Source organism: Mustela nigripes, chromosome 14 (genome assembly GCF_022355385.1).
Source record: "Mustela nigripes isolate SB6536 chromosome 14, MUSNIG.SB6536, whole genome shotgun sequence".
Classification (NCBI taxonomy): domain Eukaryota; kingdom Metazoa; phylum Chordata; class Mammalia; order Carnivora; family Mustelidae; genus Mustela; species Mustela nigripes.
The window spans coordinates 71,187,495-71,213,375 of record NC_081570.1 but is presented as its reverse complement, the minus strand read 5'-3'; the positions used below and the strand labels follow the sequence as shown (position 1 = coordinate 71,213,375).

General features: G+C 41.7%; 1 protein-coding gene across 3 annotated transcripts in view; it reads left to right on the top strand.

The window, feature by feature from the left end:
• Nucleotides 1–25,881, top strand: part of MCOLN2 (mucolipin TRP cation channel 2) — a 54,888-nt gene that overhangs the window by 4,653 nt on the left and 24,354 nt on the right. For 2 of the 3 annotated variants that reach the window (XM_059375284.1, XM_059375285.1), the window contains exons 2-4: nt 13,335–13,494; nt 19,543–19,716; nt 21,703–21,856. In XM_059375284.1, the coding sequence (XP_059231267.1) occupies nt 13,335–13,494; nt 19,543–19,716; nt 21,703–21,856 (488 nt within the window). Of the gene's footprint in view, nt 1–13,334; nt 13,495–18,518; nt 18,681–19,542; nt 19,717–21,702; nt 21,857–25,881 lie in introns of those variants that run through there. The other variant, XM_059375286.1, reaches the window with a different exon arrangement.

Below are 25,881 nucleotides of genomic sequence, written 5' to 3'. Positions count from 1 at the left end.
GAGAGAGGAGGAAGCAGGCTCCCCGCTGAGCAGAGAGCCCGATGCGGGACTCGATCCCAGGACCCTGAGATCATGACCCGAGCCGAAGGCAGCGGCTTAACCCACTGAGCCACCCAGGCACCCTAGCATGCACATTCTTAATGAGTAGCTCTAGTGGAAAATGAAAAGCCCTTCAGTCTTCCTTCCCAGTGCTTCTCAGGATGAGAATGGGCACCTCATTTATGTTCTGAGAGCTATGCTTAGAGGGTAACCAAGGTTTCTTACTTTGACTTTCTTTCCTTTTCCTTTTTTTTTTTTCCCCCCTCCTTGACTTCCTTTAGTTAGGGCCTAACTACCCCAGAGCCTCAGCTGTCTGGATCACTCTCTTTCTCTTTCTCCCTCCCATTCATTCCCTCCCTCTCCCTTCCTCTCTCTGTCTCTCTCTCAGCAACTCTTCAAATCATGACAAAATCAGTTCATTGCAAGAAATGGAGTAGAAGGGGCGCCTGGGTGGCTCAGTGGGCTAAAGCCTCTGCCTTTGGCTCAGGTCATGATCTCAGGGTTGTGGGATCGAGTCCCACATCGGGCTCTCTGCTCAGCAGGAAGCCTGCTTCCTTCTCTCTCTGCCTGCCTCTCTGCCTACTTGTGATCTCTGCCTGTCAAATAAATAAATAAAATCTTAAACAAACAAACAAACAAACAAAAGAATTGGAGTAGAAGAAAAAACCCAATGTGGTTTGTTGGGATTTTTCTAAAGTCTTCCATCTGCCAGATTGCCCTGTGATACCCCACCCCCGGAAACACCAAAATGCCGCAGTTCAGCCTCTGCATGACTTCCCCACTTTCTCTCTCCCCCATGAATGTTGGGCGGGGAAATACTGGATTACATGTATTATTAGATCCTCTTTGACATAGGTTATTTTAACTCATAATGGTAACTCAAGAATCTGTATGTCAGTCACCAAAAATCAAGAAAATGTGGAAAATTTAAAGAAGAAAATTAAGATTACATATAACACAACTTCACCAGATTACCAAGACTTTTTTTTTCCTGGTTTATGCACTTCTAGACCTTTAAGATGTCTAATTACAGATATAAATGTCAACATTTTTGGAAAGATAGAACCTCAATATATTTGTTTTGTAACTTAAAAAAATTAACAATATGCATAGACATCTTTAGGCCAATATAAAGTTGTCAGTAGGGTTACAGTGAACATTTTTGTAGCCATCATTCTGACTGGTGCTTGTTCTGAAAAACTCACACCTCCTTTGAAAACCTTATCTTGTTTTTTGTTATGCCACATTTGTGGCATAAATCCATAGAAGTTTGATTCATAGATCCCAGTTACTGTCCCAAGTGCCCTTGGGAAATTTACATTTCCATCAATAGAGTTTTGTTCTCATTATGATAAATAAAACTTCAGATTTTCACCAATTTGTCTGTTAGTCCATATTTGTTGTTGTTGTTGTTGTTTAAAGATTTTATTTATTTATTTGACAGACAGAGATCACAAGTAGGCAGAGAGGCAGGCAGAGAGAGAGGTGGAAGCAGGCTCCCCACTGAGCAGAGAGTCCGATGCGGGGCTCCATCCCAGGACCCTGGGATCATGCCCTGAGCCGAAGTCAGAGGCTTTAGCCCACTGAGCCACCCAGGAGCCCCATTTTTGTTGTTGTTAAATGTTCACTGACTGTTCAGATCCTCGGCCTGTGATTACACTGGGTTGTCTTTTTCTTACTCGTAGCTGAGAGCTCTCTACAGATAACAGGTCATAAGCTTTTCTGCCTGTTCAAATATATTGCAGACCTTTCCCGCATTCTTTTAACTTCTTGAAATCATAGATGTTTGTGTAAAGATCTGTCAGTCTTCTTCATTGGCTTGTAAATTTCATCATCTTTAGAAAGGCCATGTCATGGGGCGCCTGGGTGGCTCAGTGGGTTAAAGCCTCTGCCTTCAGCTCAGGTCATGATCCCAGGGTTCTCTGCTCAGTGGAGAGCCTGCTTCCTCCTCTCTCTCTGCCTGTCTCTCTGCCTACTTGTGATCTCTGTCAAATAAAAAAAATAAAAAAAAAAAAAGGCCACGTCAAATCCTATTTTAAAAATGTCTGTCATATGCTCCAACCAATTTTATTTGCTTAAATGTATCTAAGTTTTACTTTTGCATTTAATTTCAAGGAGGACACTCCTTTTCTCTCTCCCCGATGGATTGTGAGTTTTCGTGATAACTCATGGAATCATTCATTCTTTGGAAAGACTTTAGGAATATTAAATGAAACAAAATCGGGTTTCTATCAGCAAACCAAGCACCTCGATTACCTAAAACTCTCTAATGTATCTTGGCTAAGCCAACCTTTTCAGTATATTTTTAATTCAAATTTTCCTACCCGTGTTTTAGACTTTGCATTCTTGTTATTGTATTGCTTTTATTATATTTGTTTCTGTGGCTGGCATTATTATTAGTTCACTTTATCAGGTGCTGGCCAAGGAAATGTTCATGTTGTCAGTATTGTTGTCTCCTTCATTGACCCATTTCTTCCCAAAACAAGTATTCATTGAACACCTCTTATGCATTAGGTGCTCTGCTGTATGCTAGGGGATATAGTGACTAGCAAGACCAGGCCTTCATGCAGTTCTCTTGTAGGGAAGACCAATGAAGAATGTGATCTTAGTTATAAAGGAAATTCAGTGATGGGAGAGGCAGTGGGGAGCCAGGCATGCAGAGAGCTGGGCAGAGAGGAGGGCAGGTGAAGCAGCAGATGCGTATGTCCAGATCAGGATGTTCCAGGGCCAGGAAGGAAGCCAGTGGGGTAGTGAGGAAGAGGAAGGGTGGGTGTGGGAAGGAGGGGGGCAGGAGACTTTTAGGCAATGATGTGGCGGGAGGTTGTGGGGGGGGGCTTGGATTTTAGTTTGAGAGCTGGGGAATGCCACTACAGAGTTTTCAGCAAGGAATGATATCTGACTTGGGCTTTTAACATTACCCCTCTGACTAACCTGTAGGACAGCGAAAGGCTGTTAAGTTGTCAAGTGAGAAGTGACAGGGCGTGGACCAGGGAGGCTGCATCAGATAGAGAGAGAGATGGAGACTAATCCATGACGTGCTTTGAAGGAAGACTTGATCAATTGGATGTGAGGATGGATGAAAAGGAGGACCCATCGTAGGGCTCTGGAGCACAAGTTCCTACACTTTCCTGCCCACTAGAATCACCCGAAAATCTTATCAGAAATCTTGATGTTCAGCTCATAACTGGACAGCAATTAAATCAGAATGTCTAGGAGCTGGAAGCCAGGCACTGAAACGGTTTTTAAAAGTCCCCAGGTGCTTCTACTGCATAGCCAAGGAGGGGGTAACCTCCACTAATAGGGGAAGTGATTACCGCTGAAGCCTCTGAATAGCTGCAGGGAGCAGATGGGTGGAGAAAGGGGTGGGGAGTTGATTGAGAAGTCGCTTAGACAGGTGGGTGGAGTATCAAGGTAGAGGTTGGATAAGGGAGTCTGTTCGAGAGAGAGACTTGCAGGAGTGGCAAACGTGAAGAGTCCACATCACGGGGGTCGTATTTAAAGCCACAGGACAGGGCAAAGTCTTCTAGAAGGGAGGACAGGGCAGGGGATGGAGGAACCCTGGGACATGTCCTGAGGCGCTCCCATTCCTATGGGAGAGGAGCCAGCGAAGGAGACTGGGAAATGCCCCGTGAGGTAGGCAGAAAAACCAGGGCAGTGGGGTGACCTAGAAGCAGAGAGAAGAGGTGGTCCCAGGGCATGTCGTGGTCAGCTGTGTCAATGCTGCCGAGCCCTTACGCTGCCGCTTGAGGAGTGGCAACTGGAGCCCGCAGCAGGGAAGGGTGCACCTCAAGCAGTTCCAACGGGGCCGAACAGATGGAATGTTCTAGACAGTCAGAAGCCCGCAGAGACCCTGAGCAAAGTAAATGTTGGATTTGTCCCATCAGATGGCTTCACCTGTTTTTTCTTTCTCATTTTGATAACATGACCATGTAGAAGTCTCCTGATCTTAGAGACTAGGATTCTATTGTCAGCTAAATTCCGCACATATTGAAATGGGAGAAAGTGTATTTGAAATACTAGTTTATTTGCACATAACACTTTTTTTCTTCATTCTTTACCATCCTACAGGCCATGATTCCTTAAGAAATATTTAATTCTGGGATCAGGAAGGAATACTGTTGGGGTCAGCAACTTGCATTCTTTGGGGCGGATCGCAATGTTAGGGAACCTTAGTTGTCTTATTCATAAAATAATGAGACAGAAACTGTAATCTCTCAGGTAAAGGATTTCAAACTGGGTGCACAGTAGATTAACCTGGGGAGTTTTTAAGAGCTCCTCCTACCCAGATGCCCAGGCTGCACCCCCACCAATGAGGCCAGAATCTCTGGGGGTGGAAGCTGGGCTTCCATGGTTCTCAAGTGCCCCCAGGTGACTCTGTGTGTGGCTGAGTTGGTAAACAGGGGTTTTGTGTTTTTGCCTAGCTCTTCTATTGAATGACCCTATTCTTGGGTGTGAATATATTCCTTACTCTCAACAAAATCAGGAAGAAGGGAGGAATGGATACAGGGCAGGCAGTTAGCAATGTCTATCAAGGGAAGGCTCAAACTTTACCTTCCAGGCTTCCTTTCACAGGCAGGGATGGATGGATACTCGCCATAAAAATGAGGGAATAAAGGAAGTCCTGGAAATGCGGAATCCAATTTGGGAAGAAGGTGAAGGGAATTCCCAAATGGATGGCTCTTAATAGGGATTAGGAGCAACCAGTGTATAGGTTGGAGCAAGAGGATGTATGCAGAATGATGAGTTGAAACAAATTGACAAGTTGCCCCACTTGTTTGACTATATTGAAGGGAGCTGGCAATTCAGCCAGTTTAGTGATAAGCCCTTGTCGGTATGCTGAAAACTGAGCAAATGGGGAAAAAGGCAATTAAACACCAAAATCTTCTTTTTACAAGAAAGAATAAAAAATAGGGTGGGGGTTGCCTGGTTGGCTCAGTCAGTAGAGCATGCCACCCTTAATCTCAGGGTTGTTAGTTCAAGCCCCATGTTGGGCATGGAGCCTACTTAAAAAAAAAAAAAAAAAAGAAATATATATATGTATATATATACATATATATAATTTACATCTATATATAATATATGAATATAATTTATATTTATATTTATATTTATAAAATCACAGTGTACTACTGGCTCAACTATGAAAAGTATTTGCATATTCACTTTGTAAATTTTGAATATTAATTTATCTAAAAGTTTTATTAAAATTTTATTGGGACAATGGAGAGGTGAATGTATGTTTGCTGGTGGGGAGCAGATGTAGGAGCTAAAATCATCTTTTCCATAGGAGGATATAAATTGATAATATCTAAAAGAGTAATAAATAGTAGGGTAACGTTATTGAGAAATATTAAAATAAATAACTGAAGAGAAACATGAAAGAAATTTCCTCTAAGGAATGAAAATCAGGGGTGAGGTTTGTTACTGTTCTTTTGAAATTATGTACACTCTTAAATTTGGGAGGAAAAGATGACATTGTTGGGGGGGAAGGTGGGACCAGATGAAACAGACTCCCCAGATGTGGGTTCCAGGAAGGCTGGTGGTACTTATTGGTCCCTGTGCTAAGGATAGAGAAAGCATCGATTGGGGAAGTGGTTCCCCTGCTTCTGCTGTGTCATCCTCTAGGACAAATAAGAGAGTTGTGGATTAGGAAAACCATCCCGTTCTATCACCACTGCATCGATATGAAATCCCCAAGCAGTGATGTCAGGAGCTAGGGGAACAAACCCCAACTCCCCCCAAGCTAAGGAGTTTATAATGTCAGCAGGGACAACAGAAGAACAGCCACTGAGGTGTGGTTGGAGCTCTGAGAAGCTCCAAGACTAGAGAAGTTGTTCCAAAGATTTTTGATAATTTACCCGATCAACTAAAAGAACATCCACCATCTCTGAATGTGTATCTGTATATTGTAAGTAGAATCATATCTACTATGAAAAAGGTGACCATTTTTAGAGGTGGGCAGAGGAAGAGGGAGAGAGGATCTCTTTTTTGTTTTGTCAGAGAGAAAGAGAGTGAGTATGACCTAGCACAGGCAGACAGAACGGCAGACAGAGGAGAAGGGAGAAGCAGGCTCCCTGCCAAGCAAGGAGCTTGATGTGGGACTCGATCCCAGGACGCTGGGACCATGACCTGAGCTGAAGGCAGTTGCTTAACCAACTGAGCCACCCAGGCATCTCAAGGGAGAGAGAATCTCAAGCAGGCTCATGCCCGGAGTGGAGCCTGTTGAGGGGCTTGATCTCATAACCCTGAGATCCTGACCTGAGCCAAAAGCAGATAGTTAACCAACAGAACCACCCAGGTACCTCCTAAAGAGCTTTCTTGATAAATCTGTTTCTTTTTTCCAGATCAGATCTACTTTTCATCTTTTTTAAACTCATGGCAAGCAAAATTTGCACTAGGAGAGTATTTGAGTTTCCACTTTCTTGATGTTAACATGGGCCCTCATTCGTTTTCCAGTGATTCTCGTTTTTTTTTTGCCAGAACATTTATGTCCCTTCCCCACCTTGTGAGGGTTGACTAACAGGAAAGTATACTTCAAAAGTGCTTAAATGGGCCACATAAGCCTTTAGTGGTAGGGCCATGCTGAAAATCAGTGAGGCCACCACCATCAAGCCCCTACTTTGGGAAATCGCTTTCTTCCCCAGGGTGTGCTGCTTACCTATGTGAGGCACAGGCATCCATCGTTCTGACCAGGGGAGGGCAGCTTCCGTGTGATACACAATGATCCCTACATTAAACCTCGTAAATCTTCACTTCTGGCTTTGCTAGGTTAGTCCACTTAGAAGCCCTAACCCTTTCTTCCCACATACCAGTAATTGGCCTTAACTCCCACTTGTGTGCACACACCCCCCTCTTTGGATGCCACTAGAGTAGAAAACAGTATTTTCTACCTCTTTCTATGTAGGGTAAGGGTCATGCAAGCTGAGAAACTAGCAGCCTGGGCTGGTTAGCTTATTTGCTGAGCTGATTGCATGAATAGGAACAAGGTGCCGTCATCGAAATTTGTGTGCATTTTTCTGAGGCAAAGATCAAAAGCTTTCACTGGTTCTCATAGGGGATTATGACCCCCGTGAGATTAAGAATTGATGGTAACTTGTTTTCTTTTACGTTTTTTAAAACTTCAAGCTTCCACAGACTTTCTTAGTTATTGATTTATTAAAGACGGAAATGCCCTTGGTCACACGATAGCCTTAAGTGTAGCTGACGTGGCGTAGTCCTGATTATCTGAGGGAAGAGTAGGTTTTCTTAGTAACAGACAGTAGCTTTGACGCGACTTCTCCCCATACTACCCAGGCTCGGGCGTCTCTTTCCCAAGTGCTGTTTACTTTGCCATTGAGCATCTCTAGCTTTCATTTAGCCCATCGTGTGGGTGCATTTCCATCCTGTCCCAGATCTTGTTTTTATGCTCCCCAGTCCTGGGCTTTTCCCCTCCGATACTTTGGTCTTTAACAGTTCTCTTTATTAAGCTCATATAATCCAGATCATGCATTTCCTATAGTTTAGTGAGACATAAATAATTCGTGAGTCCTGACTGTTCTTATTTATTTCGTGCAATTTCAGCTTCACGACTATGCTGCGGTGGATGGGTCCGATTTAGATCTTCGTTGATTTCTCTCCCTTACCTCTTTTGATGGTGCAGTTTCCCTTCCCCCAAACTGTGTTACGAGTTCTCGGTTCTCTGTCCTTTTCTCAACCTGTTGGTGCATTTTCATCATCTGTGATCGAACCTGCAGTGTTTCTCCTGCCGACTTAATTCCTGCTTCTAAAGTTGGGATCGCAGCTTCCAGCCTCTTGTACCAAACACCCCTCTTGGTGTTCAGCGCAGGAGGGTGTTGGATGTCAGTGGGTGTCGAATGCGGGGATGTTTTAGTCCAGTGATACCCTCTTGCCTCTTTTCTTTTTTTCATTTTCCTTCCTTTTCACTTTGTACCATTTGTTTGTTTTGCACCGTTGTATTTTTGTTCTAGGACGTCCAGTTGTACGTGGGTGTGTGTTTAATACCCTTCGCCGACCAGGGAGATAGGGCAGATCTACAAACTAGGAAGAGTAGGGCAAGAAAGAACGCTTAGAAAAGTGAAGATTGGAAACCTGAAGCATTTACATTACCCTGAGATTCCAGAATTCTTGAACCAAAATATTATTACCTTTTCCTCCAAACTTTAGTTGTTATTTCTTTGGTAGAAATTTACTTATTGATTTTAGAGGGAGGGGCAGAGGAGGAGGGAGAGAGAACCTCAAGCAGACTCCCCGCTGAGCACAGATTCCCACTCCGGGCTCCATCTCACAACCCTGAGATCTCGACTGGAGCAGAAATTGAGTCGGAATGCTCAACCAACTGAGCTACCCAGCCCCCACCCCCCAGATGTTATTTCTAAACTTAAGCTGGACTTATTAAAAAGAGCCATCTCATAACTTTATTATTCACATGAATTCTTTTTTCTGTACTTCTATTGATTACATTCGACTAGTGCTATCCTTTATTTCATGAAGGGGCTCCTGTATGCTTGAGGGGAAAGTTATTCATACTGGCTTTTCCGTTTTTCTTTTTATCCTTCACCATGCCATAAGTATTACAGCTGTTCTATAAGTGAAAAACTTCTGGTGGATAGAGTTGTGTAAATAATTCAACACAATAAACCCTGATGTTTATGATCTCTTACTTTTTGTGTGTGTGTGAATTATCTTTTTTTTCTTTTAAAGATTTTATGTATTTATTTGACAGAAAGAGAGAACGACAAACAGGGGGAGCAGCAGGCAGAGGGGGAAGCAGGCTCCCTGCCGAGTAGGGAGCTTGATGCAGGGCTCAATCCCAGGACCCCAGGATCATGACCTGAGCTGAAGGCAGACCCTTAACCGACTGAGCCACCCAGGTGCCCCTGTGAATTATCTTCCTAATTAGGCTTCTTAGGGTAATGTTAACATCAGTTACCATGTTTTGAACATTTAGTGACAAAGTAGTCAAAGAAACTAGCAGCTGAAAGAATACTTGACGCAGTTAGGGCACTGTGTTGTCTGTGTCTGGGGTGTCCAATGCATATTTCATTTACAGCATGGAACATGTTTTATTGTACATTCATGTATTCATAGATCTCATTTCTACTGCACTGAGGTGGAAGACAGGAGAGTGTCTCTGGCACACCTGGGCTCACAAGGCGTTTACTAAATGTTTGCCCTAATGCCCTGTGTTTCACACCACTGTTCTCGAGAAAACCATCTCTATCTTCAGTATGGTGTTTCTCACGCTAGAGACCAAGGCAGGAGTTTCCATGCTGTGTTCTGAGGGTTTGATCACAACTTTTCAGATGCCTTCTTCCTTTTATTAAATGGAAAAAGTACTGTGAATCATCAGGATGACTGTATTAGCCACACAGGTCCGCTAAATCAATGGTGGTTAACTCTAAATTTGGTACTGCTTAAACATGCCCACGAAGATTTCTTCTGGCATGTTCTCAGGGCCTGAAATCTCACCTCCGAGGATGTTGCTGTCAGGCACAGTTAAGATACCACATTCTTCTGGGAAATACCTCCGTGCTCCTTGTCAGGTGCCCCCAACCCCCTGTGTGTTATGAGGGGATTTCCCCTTGGGCCCTGTGAACCCCTGTGTTAGAGTTAGGCCTGTTTCCACAGTGCTTTTCACACTCGGGTACAACATTCATGGAGCTATGTGGTAACTTGGAAATATGCACTCAGGGGTCGTTCTCTCTCTCTCTCCTCCCAGAGCCCGAGCATCTGCAGTCAGGGGCACTCTCCAACACTGAGTCCAGAGCACCCAGCTCAGTCCCAGCACCGTGCCTAGTAAGGCGGTCTGATCCGATCCAGAGCAGACTAGAATGGACGCAGGCAAACACATTGCAAAGGTCTCCTCGTTCTCTTGAGATGAGACTCGTGGTTGTTGATTTTTCATTTCTAAAAGTAGTTTTTGTTTTTCCCAAATTGGTCTTAGAGATAATTTTACCTCTTCTTATCATCCAATACACTGAGCATGATGGTCTTTCCAACCCATGACTTGGTCCTGGTTCTGGTCCCTGTCTCTAAGTAGACTGCTCAAGGGACCTGGTTTCCTTATGTGCTGGCTTATATATTACGACCTGCTGATTAATGTTATTTTAGGTTCTGTGGCAGAGTGTTAGAGAGGCCACATCCTGGGATGAACCTCTGGAGAGTTCTGTGGGAGTTTGCTAGGAGACAGGACAGCTCAGTCTGGATCTCCTGAACCGAGCAAGCTCTCATGGTTTGAAGTTCTCTGACTCCTCGGGGTGTGGGGCTCAAAGGGCTGTGTTGTGAGCATCATTTCTCAGGATGGGCCTTTTTTTTTTTTTAATTTCCTGTTTCTTTTCTCACTTTGAAACTACTCTGGCCTTCTCTGTAGCCCTCTAAGTTTGGGGACAGGTAGTTGTGAGGCAAGGTATTTTTCAGAGAGGGTGGCCCTTTGGGGATCCCCATCTCAATTTGAGGAGGGTCTCCTGTCAGATCGTGGGTGAGCTTTGGGCCTGAGTCCTGGCTCCCTCTTCCCCTTTCCTGGGGCTGCAGACGAAGCCTAAGTGGGCATGAACGGCAGTAGGCTCCCACTTCTCCAGGATCCCACCAAGCTAGACTGGGAGTTCCTTGCTCTTAAATCATTCTGTGTTCTTAGAAACATCTTTATTATATATATTTTTTTATTTTAATTTTAATTTTTTTATTTTTTATAAACATATAATATATTTTTATCCCCAGGGGTACAGGTCTGTGAATCGCCAGGTTTACACACTTCACAGCACTCACCTTAGCACATACCCTCCCCAATGTCCATATATTATATGTTTTTTAAATTGAAATATACTTGGTATATAACATTGTACAAATTTAAGGTATATAACTGAGTTGATACATTTATATATTGTAATACAGTGGCTACTGTAGCAATAGTTAGCTCCTCTCTCACCTCACAGAATTATCATTTCTTTTTGGCTGTGAGAATAATTAAGATCTTGTCTTTTAGCAAGTTTGATGTTTATAATACAACATTATTGTCTAGATTCACTATATTGTGCATTAGATCTCTAGGACTTACTGGTCTACATTTTACTCCTCAGTCTTTTACAGGTACTTCCTCCATCTGCCTCCCCAGAGTTGTATGGATTATACCCAGCCTGTCTTTTCTCTTCTCTTTCTTTTTCTTTTCTGACCTTCTTTCTAACCTCCATCTTCTTCCCTTTGCCTTTCTCTTTCCTTCCCCCCCTCTGTCTTCCTTCCTTTTTCCTTCTTTCCTTTTTCCTTTCCTCCCTCTCTCCCTCCCTCCTTCCTTCCTTTTGCCTACACAGCAGGAAAATTCTAAATAATCTAGCCTACTCGTTATTCTGGAAATAGGAGATCTAAAAACCAATTTAAAGATAGAAAATTATTCACTGAGTATAAGTCTTAAAATAAGCCTTAAAAGCGCTTTCCTTTTTAGTCTTATTATTTATTTATTTATTTATTTTTACAAATTTTAAGTAGGCTCCACACCCAACATGGGGCTTGAACTCACAACTCTGAGATCAAGTGTCGCATGCTCTACTGATGAGCCAGCCAGGCAATGCCTCCCCCGCCCCCCTCCACCTTTTAGTCTTTAAAACTTGAGGTAGATAATGTAGATCTGAAGTCAGTATACAAATAGGTCATTTAGATATTTCAGGTGAAAAGATGCCCCCAAATGACCCCCAATTATAAAAACTTCCCTAGAAATGGGTACCTTGAATGATTGGCTGAACTTAGTAAAATTTAATCCTTAAATTTACCATCAAGACACTTCCTGTTGTAAGAAGCACAAGACTAACTCAAACTAGCATAAACCCCAAAGAGTATTCATTAGCTTACATTGCAGGTCTTGGGATGAATGGCTGTAGGCACAGCTGGATCCAAGAACTCAAGTGTTATCATTAGGTTTAGAGTCTGTCTCTTGTCTGTTCTGTGTTAGCTCCACTCTCTGGCACGCTATTCTATGATGGCAAGGTGTCTTCCGCAAACTCCAGACTCACAGCCTTTCCTTTAAATCTGTGATCTCCAGGCTTTTTGATTATGTATCCAATGATAAAAGTCAAGCACCTGTTCTCAATGTGTGTATACCTACTTATAAATTGTATGTGATTATATATGACTGTTAGCCTATATGTTATATGAGTTAGTAGAGTTCAGATTTCTTTTGTTTCTTAGATAAAGAATAAAATAGGGGCACCTGGCTGGCCCAGTTAGTAGAGCATGTGACCCTTGATCTTGGAGTAGTGAGTTCCGCCCCCTGTTGGGCACAGAGTTTACTTAGAATAAAAAATTAAACTATAAACTTAATTTCTAAAAAAAAAAAAAAGAAGAAGAAGAAGAAAACAGAAGTACTAATACTTTCTACACTGCCAGTGGATTGTTTTGCACACACAATTTGGCGATAGTTTAGTAGGCCTCTCTCCCATCAGATACAGTCACTGTCTTGAAACCACAACTCATTCTTTTGGGTCTAGCTTGAGTCACATGCCTGTTCCTGAGATCGGAGCCCTCAAAATAGTAAAAGCAAACTTTACTAATGTAAAGTGACACAAATACCTGACAAGGCATAACTAGATACTATTTTAAGTTTTTAAAGGTATTTACATTTTTGAACCTTATTATCATTAGTATATTATCAAAAAAGGGACATAATCATTTAGTACCACATTTTAGAACAAAGATTCTCTATTTTCATAGCAATTTATTTCTGTTAGTCCATACTCAGTTGCTGCGATTTCATACCTGGTGTATCATGAATGTGTCCCTTCTAGTTTTTGTTAATATTCCAGTGACAGGTGAATGCTATATGTTAAGATACAGGAATTGATGAATCTTGCAAATAAAATCCTATTCTTACACATTTTGACAGTGGCCATTTTGAACAAGATAGATAATTGTGTGGGAAGGCAAATGATGGAGGGTCCTGAATAATTTTCAAATTTCCAAAGAGAAGAGGATGTCACTGGTTGAAGGGAGAATTTTGCTTGTAAGGATGGGTAAAGAACATGAACAGAAAGTATTATTCAGAAACTTTCTTTTTTAAAAAAATATTTGAGAGAGAGAGAGAAAGAGAACGAACTAGTGGGGAGAAGGGCATAGGGGAGAGAGAGAATCTCAAGCAGATCCCATGTTGAATGTGTAACCCAACACAGGTCTCTATCCCATGACCCTGAAATCATGGCCTGAACTGAAACCAAGAGTCAGACATTTAACTGATTGAGCTGTCCAGGTGCCCCTCAGAAAGTTTCTGATGAACAAGATGTTCTTTGTATTTAAAAATTGATCTTGTGTGACAGAAATGCAATGGCTCATCTTGATTCTGAGGTGAAAGAAGAATGCTTGAGGGAAGACCTGAAGTTTTACTTCATGAACCCTTGTGAAAAATACCGAGCCAGACACCAGATTCCTTGGAAGCTGGGATTGCAGATTTTGAAGATAGTCATGGTCACCACACAGGTAATTCATATTATCAGTTTGTTTGCTGTTTTTTTCCCCCTTATCCCAAGATGAAACTCTTTTCATGTGTTCCACCCTTGACTTTTGTTCTGAAAAGTCCACACTCGAGTTCATAGAACTGTGAAATTATGTTGACTCTGGAGTCAACACAATTTGGCGATAGTTTAGAAGGCCCCGTTAGTAGGCCTCTTTAGTAGATGGTAGGTTGAAGTTCAGTTTCAATAATGACCTTCTTTTAGTAAGGGATCCTGAGGTCATCTTCCCACAGGCTCTATAAATAGAGATAAATGGTAGGTCTATGTAATAGCAGATCGATATGGCAGTGGGGCGGGGTTCTGTATCTGAATGAGGCTACAGGAAGTTGCTCAATCCCAGGTGAATGTGTTCTTGAAATTTCTCATCTCCTTTCAAATACACTTTTGAAATTGCATTTTTGACTGTTTTGATTTGAGACTTGACAGAAGTCTGTTTCCCTTCCATCAGTAGCTAAGTCGATCAGTGAATACTTACCCTTGGGCCTGTCAGGAGAGTACAAGGTCTACCTTGGGATCTTTGGTTGAATTTCTTGTTGTTGAGACTTTATCTCCAGGACCAAAACAGCCATCAGAGTTGTCATCTAATTTTTGAGACTGTGGTTTGGAAGCTGTTTCAGGGAGGCTCCTGTCTAGATAACTACATTTGAAATGCGTGCCCATTCTTAAAACATGATCAGCCTGGGGTATTTGGCTCCCTTGGCAAATAATCATCTTGTTATCAGTGTAAAGATGTTGTTCATAAAGATGTTATTTCTGGAACACAAAAATAAAGACCTTTCTAAAAATAGCTTTGTGTAGTTTTAGAAATGAGAGGAGGTTCCTGTTGTAACTGAAGTTGCATCTTTCTCCTCTGATCATAAAGAAGTCTTTTCACTGAAAGACATACTTTCCATTACACCAAGTTTTAGGATAACCAAGTTGCTTTAAAAGAAACAACGAAGTTGAAAAAGAAAACCCAACAAAGTTGAGGTATAGGGACCCCGTTAAATGTATATGCTTGGCTTTTTCTGTTTAAACATCTTTTCATTTTAATTCTTGGGTTTGAAATTTCAATTCCGGCATCCTTGGCATCCTAGAAAGTAGGTACATTATTAGTCTTACTTGGAAGAAGGAGAAATAATGTCCCCTTTTTCATTTGGTTAATTGTAAGTGTTTCCTAATTTCTTCTCTAGCCAAATCAGCTTTCGGTTCAGCTTCTTGATCTATAAATGTTACCAAAACTCCACCTTATCTAGGCATAGAACATCCCGATCTTTGACTTACCTTCTTTGTTCTGAAGCCTACTAAATCTCATGGGTTCGTCCTTCAAAACTGTGTCTACTGTGCTTTACCATACTCACCATCTTCTCTCTCTAGCCCAGACTCTTATCTGATTAATTTACGATATGTCTGACGCATCTCCCATGCTGTGAGTCCTGCTGGGAATACAGCTGGGAATACGTCACTGCTGCTGAGAGGTAACCTAACATGTGGCATAGCATTTGCCATATGCCAGGCAAGGTGCTGTCCGCATGTTCATTCATTTCATCCTCACAGCCACCCTGTGAGGTGGGTCCGTTATTGCTCCCATCTTGTAGATGAGGAAATGGGACCAAAGAGAATAACTAATTTGCTTATGGCCATTCTGTTCATACGTGGTAGAGTAGGATTGGAGCCCTGTGGTCTGACTCTAGGGTCTGCACTCTTACCTTCAGATTGGTTTTATCCCAGGCATGGGTCTTGTCCTCAGTTCGTGGTCTAGGAATACAGTCAAGTTTACGGGTCTGCTTCCAGACTTTGTCTTATGCCATCCTTCCTTGTCCACACCCACACCAGTGTGTTCAATGCTTATATCAAATGAATTTTTCTTAGAATGTCTTCATTGGGTCACTCTCCTGCTCAGAATCTTTGGTGGTACCTGTTTTCCCACAGAAGAAAATCTTGACTGTGTACCTTGAAATTCAGATTTCCACAGTCTACTTTGACTTGCCTTTCCAATGGGTTTTCATTTATTTGCTCCCCAATCCCAGCCAGCTGGATGCACCCAGGGATTCTCATCCCTGCCCTGTTTGCTCCACCAAGTCTGGAGTGGTTCTTTTTCTCCATCATCTTGCAGGTGCCCTTGGATGTCCCCCGCTGGTCTTTCCTGACCACTCCCCACATGGTTTTCCTGGGGACACTGCTACCTGTTGCTGTCTGTTTCAATGCTTTTGCTTTAAATAGACTACTTCTGGGGGGCACCTTGGTGGCTCAGTGGGTTAAGGCCTCTGCCTTCGGCTCTGGTCATGATCCCAGGGTCCTGGGTTGGAGCCCCATATTGGGCTTTCTGCTCAGTGGGAAGCCTGCTTCCCGCCCGCTGCCTGCCTCTCTGCCTACTTGTGATATCTGTCAAATAAATAAATAAATAAAATCTTTAAAAAGTCTAAAAGATATAGTATAAATAATAGTCTACAAATATAGACTAAATAATGGTCTAAAACATAGACTATTTCTGGGAAATGATAATTTGCTTCTTGTGTGGGTACACCTTGTCTTCCCTCACAAAGTTGGGAGGGATTAGGTTCTTTCCTGCTGGAGGACCATTCTAATAAATTTTCCTACGTGGATGATATCTAATTGGAGCAGATTTGACAGATACCTTTCTTCCTTCTTTCAGATCCCACTTGTCCCTCTTTCTCTTTTTCTGTCTCTTAGCACTCCATCCTCAAGTCTAATGGGATGGGTGGCATTTTATCAGGGTTGATGAGGAGGAAACTTAAAAAAAAAAGACATTCCTATTCTGCAGTAATTTATAATATTGAGGGAGGTGTCCACATATTTGTTCTACTTGTTCCTTCCCATTCTGTGTACATTATTAGAGTAGAATCTTGTTTTTTACCTGGTACAGAATATTTTCTCCTACACTGATTTCATAATAAGGTCTTACCTTCACGAAGTGCCAAAGTGCACTTAATGAGTAACTATTCTGTTTTCTATCATAGTCTTGGCAAATCTTAAGATCTAGTTAGTGGGGCAAGAGTGCATTCTTATGTCAACCATTAGGCCAAAACCATCATCTTATTCCATGGGGAATATTGGGTTCTGCCATAGCAGAAGGGGGACTTATGATCTCCTCCTGAGGGTCTCTCTTCTCTATTAACAGATGCTTTAAAAATCCCAACCCTGACATGATGCTGGGCCATATAGGTAGATCTTAGCTTGTTCTAGGAATGATGGAATGGAAGAAATTTCTTGTTTCTGTTGCCAGATGAAGTGGTTCCAAGCAGAGATTACAGCTTCATGTTCCCTCGTTCCGAAAGTTGAGCTGATAAGCTTTGAGTTTAAATAAGGTGGTAGCTTAAAATATCAGCAAATAGTATACCACTTTCTTGGTCAAGTTATCCATTCCCCATTCACATTTTTTTGGTGTGGTTTTTTTGTTTTGTTTTGTTTTGTTTTTTCTCAAGTGTGAATGTGGAAGGAGTAGGTCGAATATCCCTGCTTCTAGAGTTAAATTTGCAGCATCTCAGAGAGGTAGTGGGGCCAGATGGTCCAGAGAAGGGATATGTAAGCCTAATAGACACCTCACTGACATTTTCTAGCTGTTCCAACTTGAATAAGTTCCCTAACTTCAGCTGCACATGTATAAAATGGGATTATATTCATCAGTGGGTTCTGTATTTGACTCTGGCATTGTGATAGGCACTATTTCAGTTCCTAAGTGGGGAGGGGGATCCTATCCTTGCGGAGCCCAGTGTAATATCCCCCTCAGAGAGTGTTGGCAAATTAGATTTTATTAAAATTATAATTTTTGGCAAAGTCCCTGACACTCAGTAGGTAAGGGTTGTGATTCAACACCATGCAACTCGATCTTGCGCACATCGTATAATAAGCACTCAGCAGACTTTGACTGAAGAACTCAATCCATGTGTGTGTATACCAATTTTTTTTTTCATTTGTGCATCAGTATTTAATAAGGCCTTGAAACAATCGTATGTATTGGTTCCCTGGTTGACTTTTGGCTTTCAGAAAGCGACATGACCCTTTCTGGCATCTCCTACAGCTACCACTGACAGATGTTACATGCTTGGAAAACCTTTGGCTTCCAGTCGCTTGATTTCTAGCCCAGCTGGATGATGTGGGGTTTCTTATCTGGGTATTTTCCTTAGACTAGCTGGGATTTAACAATTGCTCAATCCTTTGACTTGGTATTTGAGGAATGTGACCTGGTGAGGCTCAGATGCTAGAGTGTCAACTAAGTCTGTTCTCAAACGGTAGTGGCCGTTCTCGAAAGCCAGCACCTAAATTCTTTTCTATAAGAGTCCCAAAGCAGATTCTTCAACAAAGATAAATTGTATAGCACAATAGGGTGACTTTGGAGTTAGACCTGACTTTCATTCTAGTTAGGGGACTTAGGGCAATTTCATGGGGCTAAATCTCAGTTTCCACAAGCATAAAGTGGGGATTAGCCATAGTCACGTCACTTAGAGTTGGTGTGTTAGTAACAGAGATAGTGCTTATAGTGAAGTTCCGTAAGCACCTGGAGTATAATAGTTGCTGAAAAGTGGTAGCTATTTTTTTTTTAATTATTCAGCCTTTTCAAAGAGTCAGATAAAACTTAAAATCTAAAAAATATAAATCATTAAAAATAGTATATATATTTGCATATGCAGATTCCCATGTGTTTCATCTGAAAGTGTCACTAGTTGAGGTCCGATCCAGTGCCATGGAGTCTCTCATAGCCAGCCGCGGAGTGACTACACATAGCAGAAACGCCACAGTCATCTAGCTGGACCTGCTGATTTCACACATGAAGAAGCAGTCCCAAATTGCTTTGGAGACTTACCAGGATAAAGATTTAGGGCACAATTTTTGGACTTTTATTGTCTTATGAAGTAGATGAGGAGACAAAATAGGTAGATGGGGAAGGGTGTGTGGGACAGAGCTTAGAAAGGACTGACTTATCTTCTGCCATTACGTGTGTGTGTGTGTGTGTGTGTGTGTGTGACAGAGAGACAGACAGACAGAGATTGTTAGTGTGTGTATAATTTCCTGGGTTTTTTTGGTACACATTTAGTGCCTGCTAATTTTCCCCACTTACTGGATTCCAAGATGGGCAGGAAGAATACATTCCCTCCTGGTAAAGGGAGACCTTGATGCCTGAGCTTGGACTAGGATACAGTGTAAGGCAGAGTAAGTAGTTTTATCACAATAAGGTGGGTGCTTACTGACAGTGAATGGGTTTGAACTCAGAATGGTAAAGCAAGCCCTGTAATTCTCTCAGGCGCTTTGATGCTATACATTTTGGAGCAGGAACTCCTAGGTGTAAATCTTATACAAAAGTTCTTGCAGAGGGGTGCCTGGGTGGCTTAGTGAGTTGGGCCTCTGCCTTTGGCTCAGGTCATGATCCCAGGGTCCTTGGATTGAGCCCTGCATTGGGCTCTCTGCTCAGCGGAGAGCCTGCTTCCCTCTCTCCCTCTGCCTGCCTCTCTGCCTACTTGTGATCTCTGACTGACAAATAAATAAATAAAATTAAAAAAAATTCTTGCAGAGCTGGAATCATTGAATTCCTTTGACAACTCTTACCTGTTAGTTGGAGTAAGAATCATATAGCTCACTTTTCAAAAAGCATCCTTAAAAGCTATATATAAAACATAGTTGTGATTTTTAAAAATAATTGCAACTTCTAAATGTTAAATCAACAAAAATGACTTATTTTATTGAGTACATCAGTTTTTAAGACGATTAATTTGAAGCTGAAGTATACAAAAAATGGATTCTGACTTCACTGATTTGAATTTCTCCTTTTTCTCCTTCATTAAAGACCAGTAGGGTTGGCAGTCACTGGGAGTGGTAATTTTCTCTAATTTTACACTATTTTGACTTGGTGATGAGTTTAATGAGGATTTTCTTTGGGGGGACTTGTATTTGGACATAAATAGAGTCAGTAAACCCTGACTGAGGTTTCCAGGCAGGGGTTGATGATAATAAGAATGTATTTGCCTGCCCTGGTAAATGGAAAAATCACATCTTCCTATTTGATTTTCTTTTCTAGCTTGTTCGTTTTGGTTTAAGTAACCAGATGGTGGTTGCTTTCAAAGAAGAGAACACTGTTGCTTTTAAGCACTTGTTTTTAAAAGGCTATTCTGGCACGGATGAAGATGACTACAGTTGCAGTGTGTATACCCAGGAGGATGTCTATGAGAGCATCTTTTTTGCTCTCAGTCAGGCAAGTGTTTTGTTGTGAATGACCTACACTTTACAAATATGTTGATACTTGGTTGTTTTTAGCAAAAAAATATTATACATGTATTAAAATATTCTAATTTAAATTTTGCCTTGCCTGCCCAAAAAAGTTCATTTCTATTTCTCTAACTACATTTCCACATGATAGATTTTGCTTATTTAAGTTTCTTCTTCAAGATTTGTGTATTTTATTTATCCCTTTACACCCACTACCTTTGGGAGATTACTTTCCCCCAAGTTCAAATTGCCGAGAGGGGATTTATAATCTCAGAAGTTTTGATGAAGGAGATACCAAATCTATGACTCCAGTGTCTCAACATCGGTGTCTTAGCATTAATAAGCCGAACTGGATCTTAAGAATATGGAGGATAGGATATAGTTGTATCTAAGCAAGTATTGAGAAGCCAGATTGATAGGCCTGAAGAAAGCATTTAGGGGCAAGAAATCATTATTCTTCTTTTTTCTTTTCTCATTCATTCAAGAAATATTTGGGTGCCTACAATACACGAGATACTATGCTAGACACTGGGAATGCCTCATGAATAAAATGGACAAAAGCCCTGTTCTTACAGAACTTCATTGTAGAGGAGAGAACCAGACAAATGAGAGGTGAAATGGATAGCACTGAGTGCTAGCTCCCCGAAAACACCACCAGGAAAACACGTTGATAAGCAAAACTGAGCTTATTGCTTACAGAGGTAGGGGAGATGGTCCCTGGATCCTTCTCCTTAGCTCCTTGGGTAAAGAGGGCAAAGTCCAAATACACATTTTGAAGACGACATAGGGTGGGTCTTTCAGTGTGAGGGGAGCTCAGTTAGAATTGGGTAAAGATAGGATGTAATAGTTTTGGATTGGAGGGCACAAGAAGGTGAGGGTTTTGGGGAGAGGGGCATGGTTTCAAAAAGTCTTGGATTTATTAGACTCAATCATCAAACTGATTATCTGCTTAAATGGGTTGGTTTGGATATTCCTGAAATGAACAGTAGGGTTATTTGTAACTTGTGTTTCTGGGCAGTATTTTTCTGGTATGGGGCGCCAGGGTGGCTCTGTCGGTTAAATGTCCAGCTCTTGATTTCTCTGCCGGTCATGATCTCATCTTAGGGTCTTAAGCTCAAGTCCCAGTTGGGCTCCACTGCCACGGGTAGGGGTGGGCATGGAGCCTGCTTAAGATTCCACACCCTCCCCCTCTCAAAAAAGAAAATAAAAAGTTTCCCAGAATAGTAAAGTCATGTTAATGAAAGGTGGCAGCTAGGAAAGCCCTCTTAACCCTCTTAGTGCAGGCTGGCGAATGGTAAAGTCATTTGATGAGAGCCACTGTAAGTTCATATAAGCCAAGGCCAGTTGTGCTAACGTGAGCTGTGGGGAGTAGATAGATGGCTTGGGTCTTCAGTGATGTGTCAGAAAGTGATGGTGCTGTGAAATAAAGCAGGGGAGGAGAAGGGCAGTGCCTGCGGGAGCCTGTGCGCTGGGGATGGATGTTTGCTACTTGCACTGGACGGTAAGAGAAGACCTCACCAGAGTGGTAATTTTTGACTCAAGATCTGAAGGGGTGAACCCAGCAGATAAGTAACACAGGGTTCCAGGCAGGGGCAACAGCGAAGGCTCAGGCAGGAATGTGCCTGGCAAGCTCCAAGAAACGCCTGGAGGCCAGGGTGGCTTGGGAAGGTGGGGCTTGGCACCAGGAGACAGTACTCTGCTGTGAGGCCACAGCACCCCGGCTTTGGCCGTCACTGCAGTGGGGTGGGGGAGGGGGCGTCTGTCAGCATGTTTACATTAGCTCTGAGTTCCGTCAGACAGTGTGTTTCCTGCCCAACCATGAGAAAATTACCTTGTGGTATTTTACACAGGGGAGTTCTGTTGAAGGATTGATAGAAACAATTTAAAATAGCTAAAAGTGTATTCCATATACTGTAACTTCTGATGAAATCCTTAAAAGCCTGTATTATTTTTATTTAACTATTTTTAACAGTATCGTCAACTAAAGAACATATCCCTGGGGACCCTTGGTTATGGAGAAAATGAAGACAACAGAATTGGCTTAAAAGTCTGTAAGCAACATTACAAGAAAGGGACCATGTTTCCTTCTAATGAGACACTGAATATTGACAGCGACATTGAAAAAGGTAACACACAGATAATTTCATTATATACTCTTATGGTCTTCTGTGGAAAGAACAAACATCCCCTCATGTGCTGATGACCCAAATGGACCCATGTTGCTTTTGTGACAGCTAACTTCATTGAGGCTTGAATATATGCCTGCAAAGGGCTTTGCCTCAGGGAGCTTCAGGTCTACTGAGTTAGGACTGGGGAGCATTTTTGGAACTTCTTGTACCACTCAAGATTATTGGGGATTGAGGTAAATGTTTGTTGAGGTTTTTCCCTCACGAGGAGACAATTGGGCTTTTGAAAAAAAAAAAAAGAGTCTATTTATAAATAATGTATGTTAAAATGCTTGGTACTCTTGAATTATATGTTAACCACATTAATGTTCTACAAAGATAAATTGGGGTTAGCAACTCATTTTCTCTTTGAGGAAGTTGTTTTGCAAAAAGTTAATATCTAATCAAGTAGAAGTATTTTGTGCCACTCTGTTAAGAATTTAAAAACACTGTATGTAAGTGCAAAGTGGTTGACTTAAGGCTCTGGGGGTTTTGCCATTCATTCAACAAATCTCTGGTGTAGAACCTGTCATGCCCAAGTCACTTCCTGTTTCATGTACTGGGGTTCTGTACTACCAAGATTCATCATCATGACTCCTCAAGAAGCTAACAGTTCAGGAGTGGTGGGGGGGTCCTAGGAGCAGTTTAAATGTGGAATAGTTTTATTAAGAGAGCATCGCACAATGCATTTGACGGTACTTCCTATAATCCCATCTTAAGACACTTTGGTAAAATAATCAAAGAACACATCTCTCAAATAGAGGTTCTGAGTCTGTTTCCACAAGCTGCCCACTGAGAATCTCTTCATGAGTCAGTGTGTCCCATGCTCTTAACCCTGAAAGAAGCAGCCCTTAAGCAGCACCACCAAGGGTCACAGGGTGCTTTGAGAGGTCATCTAGGTGTCTGCAGTGTGGTTCTGTGGTCAGCAGCCTTGAAGTACCTCTTGTCCTCTTAAAAACATGCTTACAACTATTTTTCCAGTGATTCTTACATCGTTTTTCTCAACTGATTTTTCTTGGAAAATCGATTAAAGAAATGTGGCCAGAGTCAGTGTCAGTGGCTGCGTAGGACAGGTAGTGCCAGAGAGTAGGATTTCTTACCTGAACCCCAGGCAGTGGTGTCCTTGTTTGTTTTCCTTCTATCAGAATCCGGAATAGTTTTAACCAAATGGAGAGAAGTTGGTTATTACTTTGACTTTATTTTAAGAGAGATGAGCAAGTTAATTGTATTTTTGACTTAGGAAATGTGACTCATCAAAGAGAACCCTTTGACATATCTATTGAAAAGATGTAAAGAATACTATTAGAATGCCTTATACTGGATCTTAGACTTTTTTCTCAGATATGTTGGAGGAAGCCTGCACATGATGGGAATAGGGGTTGGTGGGGTGTTACAGTTTATGTGGGTGAACTAGCAGAAGCTGTTCTAGATTACCTATGCATGAATTTTGCATCATCTTTGTTATTAAGAGTCATCCTTCGGTATGCTAAATGCAGAAGTCACCATCCATGCCCACTTCCTTGGCGGGTCTCTATTTAATTGCATGATGAAATGTGCCCTTCAAGCTAGAGTTTCCCTTAAGTCATTCTATGGGCATATCATTCTTCTAGATCTATAGCTTTAGAGTTTACCCTCATTGGGGGGACTGTTATAAATTTCTCTTTTTAAAAATGTTTTTACAGGGGCGCCTGGGTGGCTCAGTGGGTTAAAGCCTCTGCCTTCAGCTCAGGTCATGATCCCAGGGTCTTGGGATCGAGCCCCGCATGGGGCTCTCTGCTTCGCAGGGAGCCTGCTTCCTCCTCTCTCTCTGCCTGCCTCTCTGCCTACTTGTGATCTCTGTCTGTCAAATAAAAAAATAAAATCTTTAAAAAAAAATGTTTTTACAACATTTAGATTGCTATCATTTTACTACAGTAGTGCTTTGTCTTCTGTGACACAGATTTTGAATTCATGTTCTCATTTCCACATGTTCTCAGCCTGAGACTTACGAGCATTTCGTCATTTTCCCTGTTGTTGTAAGAACATGTAAACTCTACCTTCCCTTTATCTCTAAGAGCATCGTTATTTCATTTGCTGGAGTATTCTGCCTTGTAAATGAGATTCTCTGAGTGCTGAGGCTGCTACACTAATACCAGTTCGTTCTGTTTGAGGTTTGATGTTTTATTTAAGGCTTTTGCTGTCCTTAAATAAAAACCCAAAACCCAGTGCTTCGATTTTATTGCCAAAAGGTGCTTGGTGTCCTCATTAGCAGTGACTGTAACACAAGATCAGCCAGATCTCAGAGAGTCCTGAATGTGCATTTAGAGGAATGTAACTCCATATTTAGAATTACAAGACTTGAATAACCAAATAGACTTTTACAAGGCGAATTTTACATAAAGTATAAAATTAACAAATGCTATGATATTTCTCTGAATCTAAGGTGCCATTAACATTGTTAAATATAAGTATAAATATTAAAACTCTTCTGTTTCAGAGGTATTCAAAAGTGAAAAAAAATATCTTAGAATGAGTGAAATACAGGAAAAAGAGACCTTGGACAGAACGTGGCACATAGATTTTGAACATGTTCCTTCTCTTTTCAAAATCCAGCCACTTAAATCACTTTAAATGTTTTATTTTCTTTTACTTTGTCTTCCAATAAGAATGTGAGAAGTGGAAGGACCTTAAAAATCATCAGTTTGGCTTTTACTTTACATCTGACGAAACTGGTGTTCAGTCAGGCGAGGTGGCTAAGTCGAGGTCATGTCCTGTTTAGTGATGGGAGGTCATTGCTACTCCAGGCGCAGCGGGAGAAGATGCTTAAAGAATCAGCCATCAAGTCTACCAAGGTTCTCAAGAACCTCCTGGGTACTAGACACTGCCGCAGCCCCAACTTCTCCATTCCAAAGGCAGCATGAAGGGGCAGCAACAGCCTCGGCAAGAGTCAGCCAGGCTGGCTTCCCCCTGTTCTGTGTCAGGGCTTTGTGACCTTGAAAAGCATTCACCATTTCTAGACCTCCTTGCTTTCCTGCCAAGGTGTTGAGCTACCCAAGGACGAGACTATTTTTATGGGAGGCTCTTGGAATTGTTCTTTTATAGTTTACAGCTCATAACTTGCTTTTACTTGAGTAAAACCTAAGTTCCTTTCTTTTCTCTTTTTTATTTTATTTTATTTTTGGGTTTTGAAAAAGCATCAGACTTAACAGAAAGGTTGCAAAATAGCACAAAGATTTCCTGGTATACCTTTCATCTAGATTTTACAAAGGCTAACATTTTACCACTTTTGTTTTATCATTCTTCTAATGTATAAATATTTCTCCTGAAATGTATGAGAATAAGGTACAGACTTGATGTCTCTTTACCTCTAACTACTTCAATGTGCATTTTCCCTAGACAAGAACATTCTCTTACATAACCACCATACAGTGCTCAAAAGCACCAGGGAACCTGGATACAGTACTGTAATCTCCAAACCCTATTCACATATCACCCATTGTCCTGTTCTTTATAGAAAAATAAAACTGCCTGCGCATCCCCCTCCCTCCCACCATTGCCATGGGCCCTCCCCACCCCCGGGCACCTCCCTGGGCCAGGATCACATAATACATTTACTTGTCAAGTCACTTTAATCTCCTTTAATCTGGAGCAAAATGAAATTCCTGAGCCCTTTTTTTTTAATGACCTTGACATTTTAAAAGAGTAGAATGTTCCTCACCTGGGTTTTTCTATAAAGAACAGGACCTCCAAACCCTATTCACATATCACCCATTGTCCTGTTCTTTATAGAAAAATAAAACTGCCTGCGCATCCCCCTCCCTCCCACCATTGCCATGGGCCCTCCCCACCCCCGGGCACCTCCCTGGGCCAGGATCACATAATACATTTACTTGTCAAGTCACTTTAATCTCCTTTAATCTGGAGCAAAATGAAATTCCTGAGCCCTTTTTTTTTAATGACCTTGACATTTTAAAAGAGTAGAATGTTCCTCACCTGGGTTTTTCTAT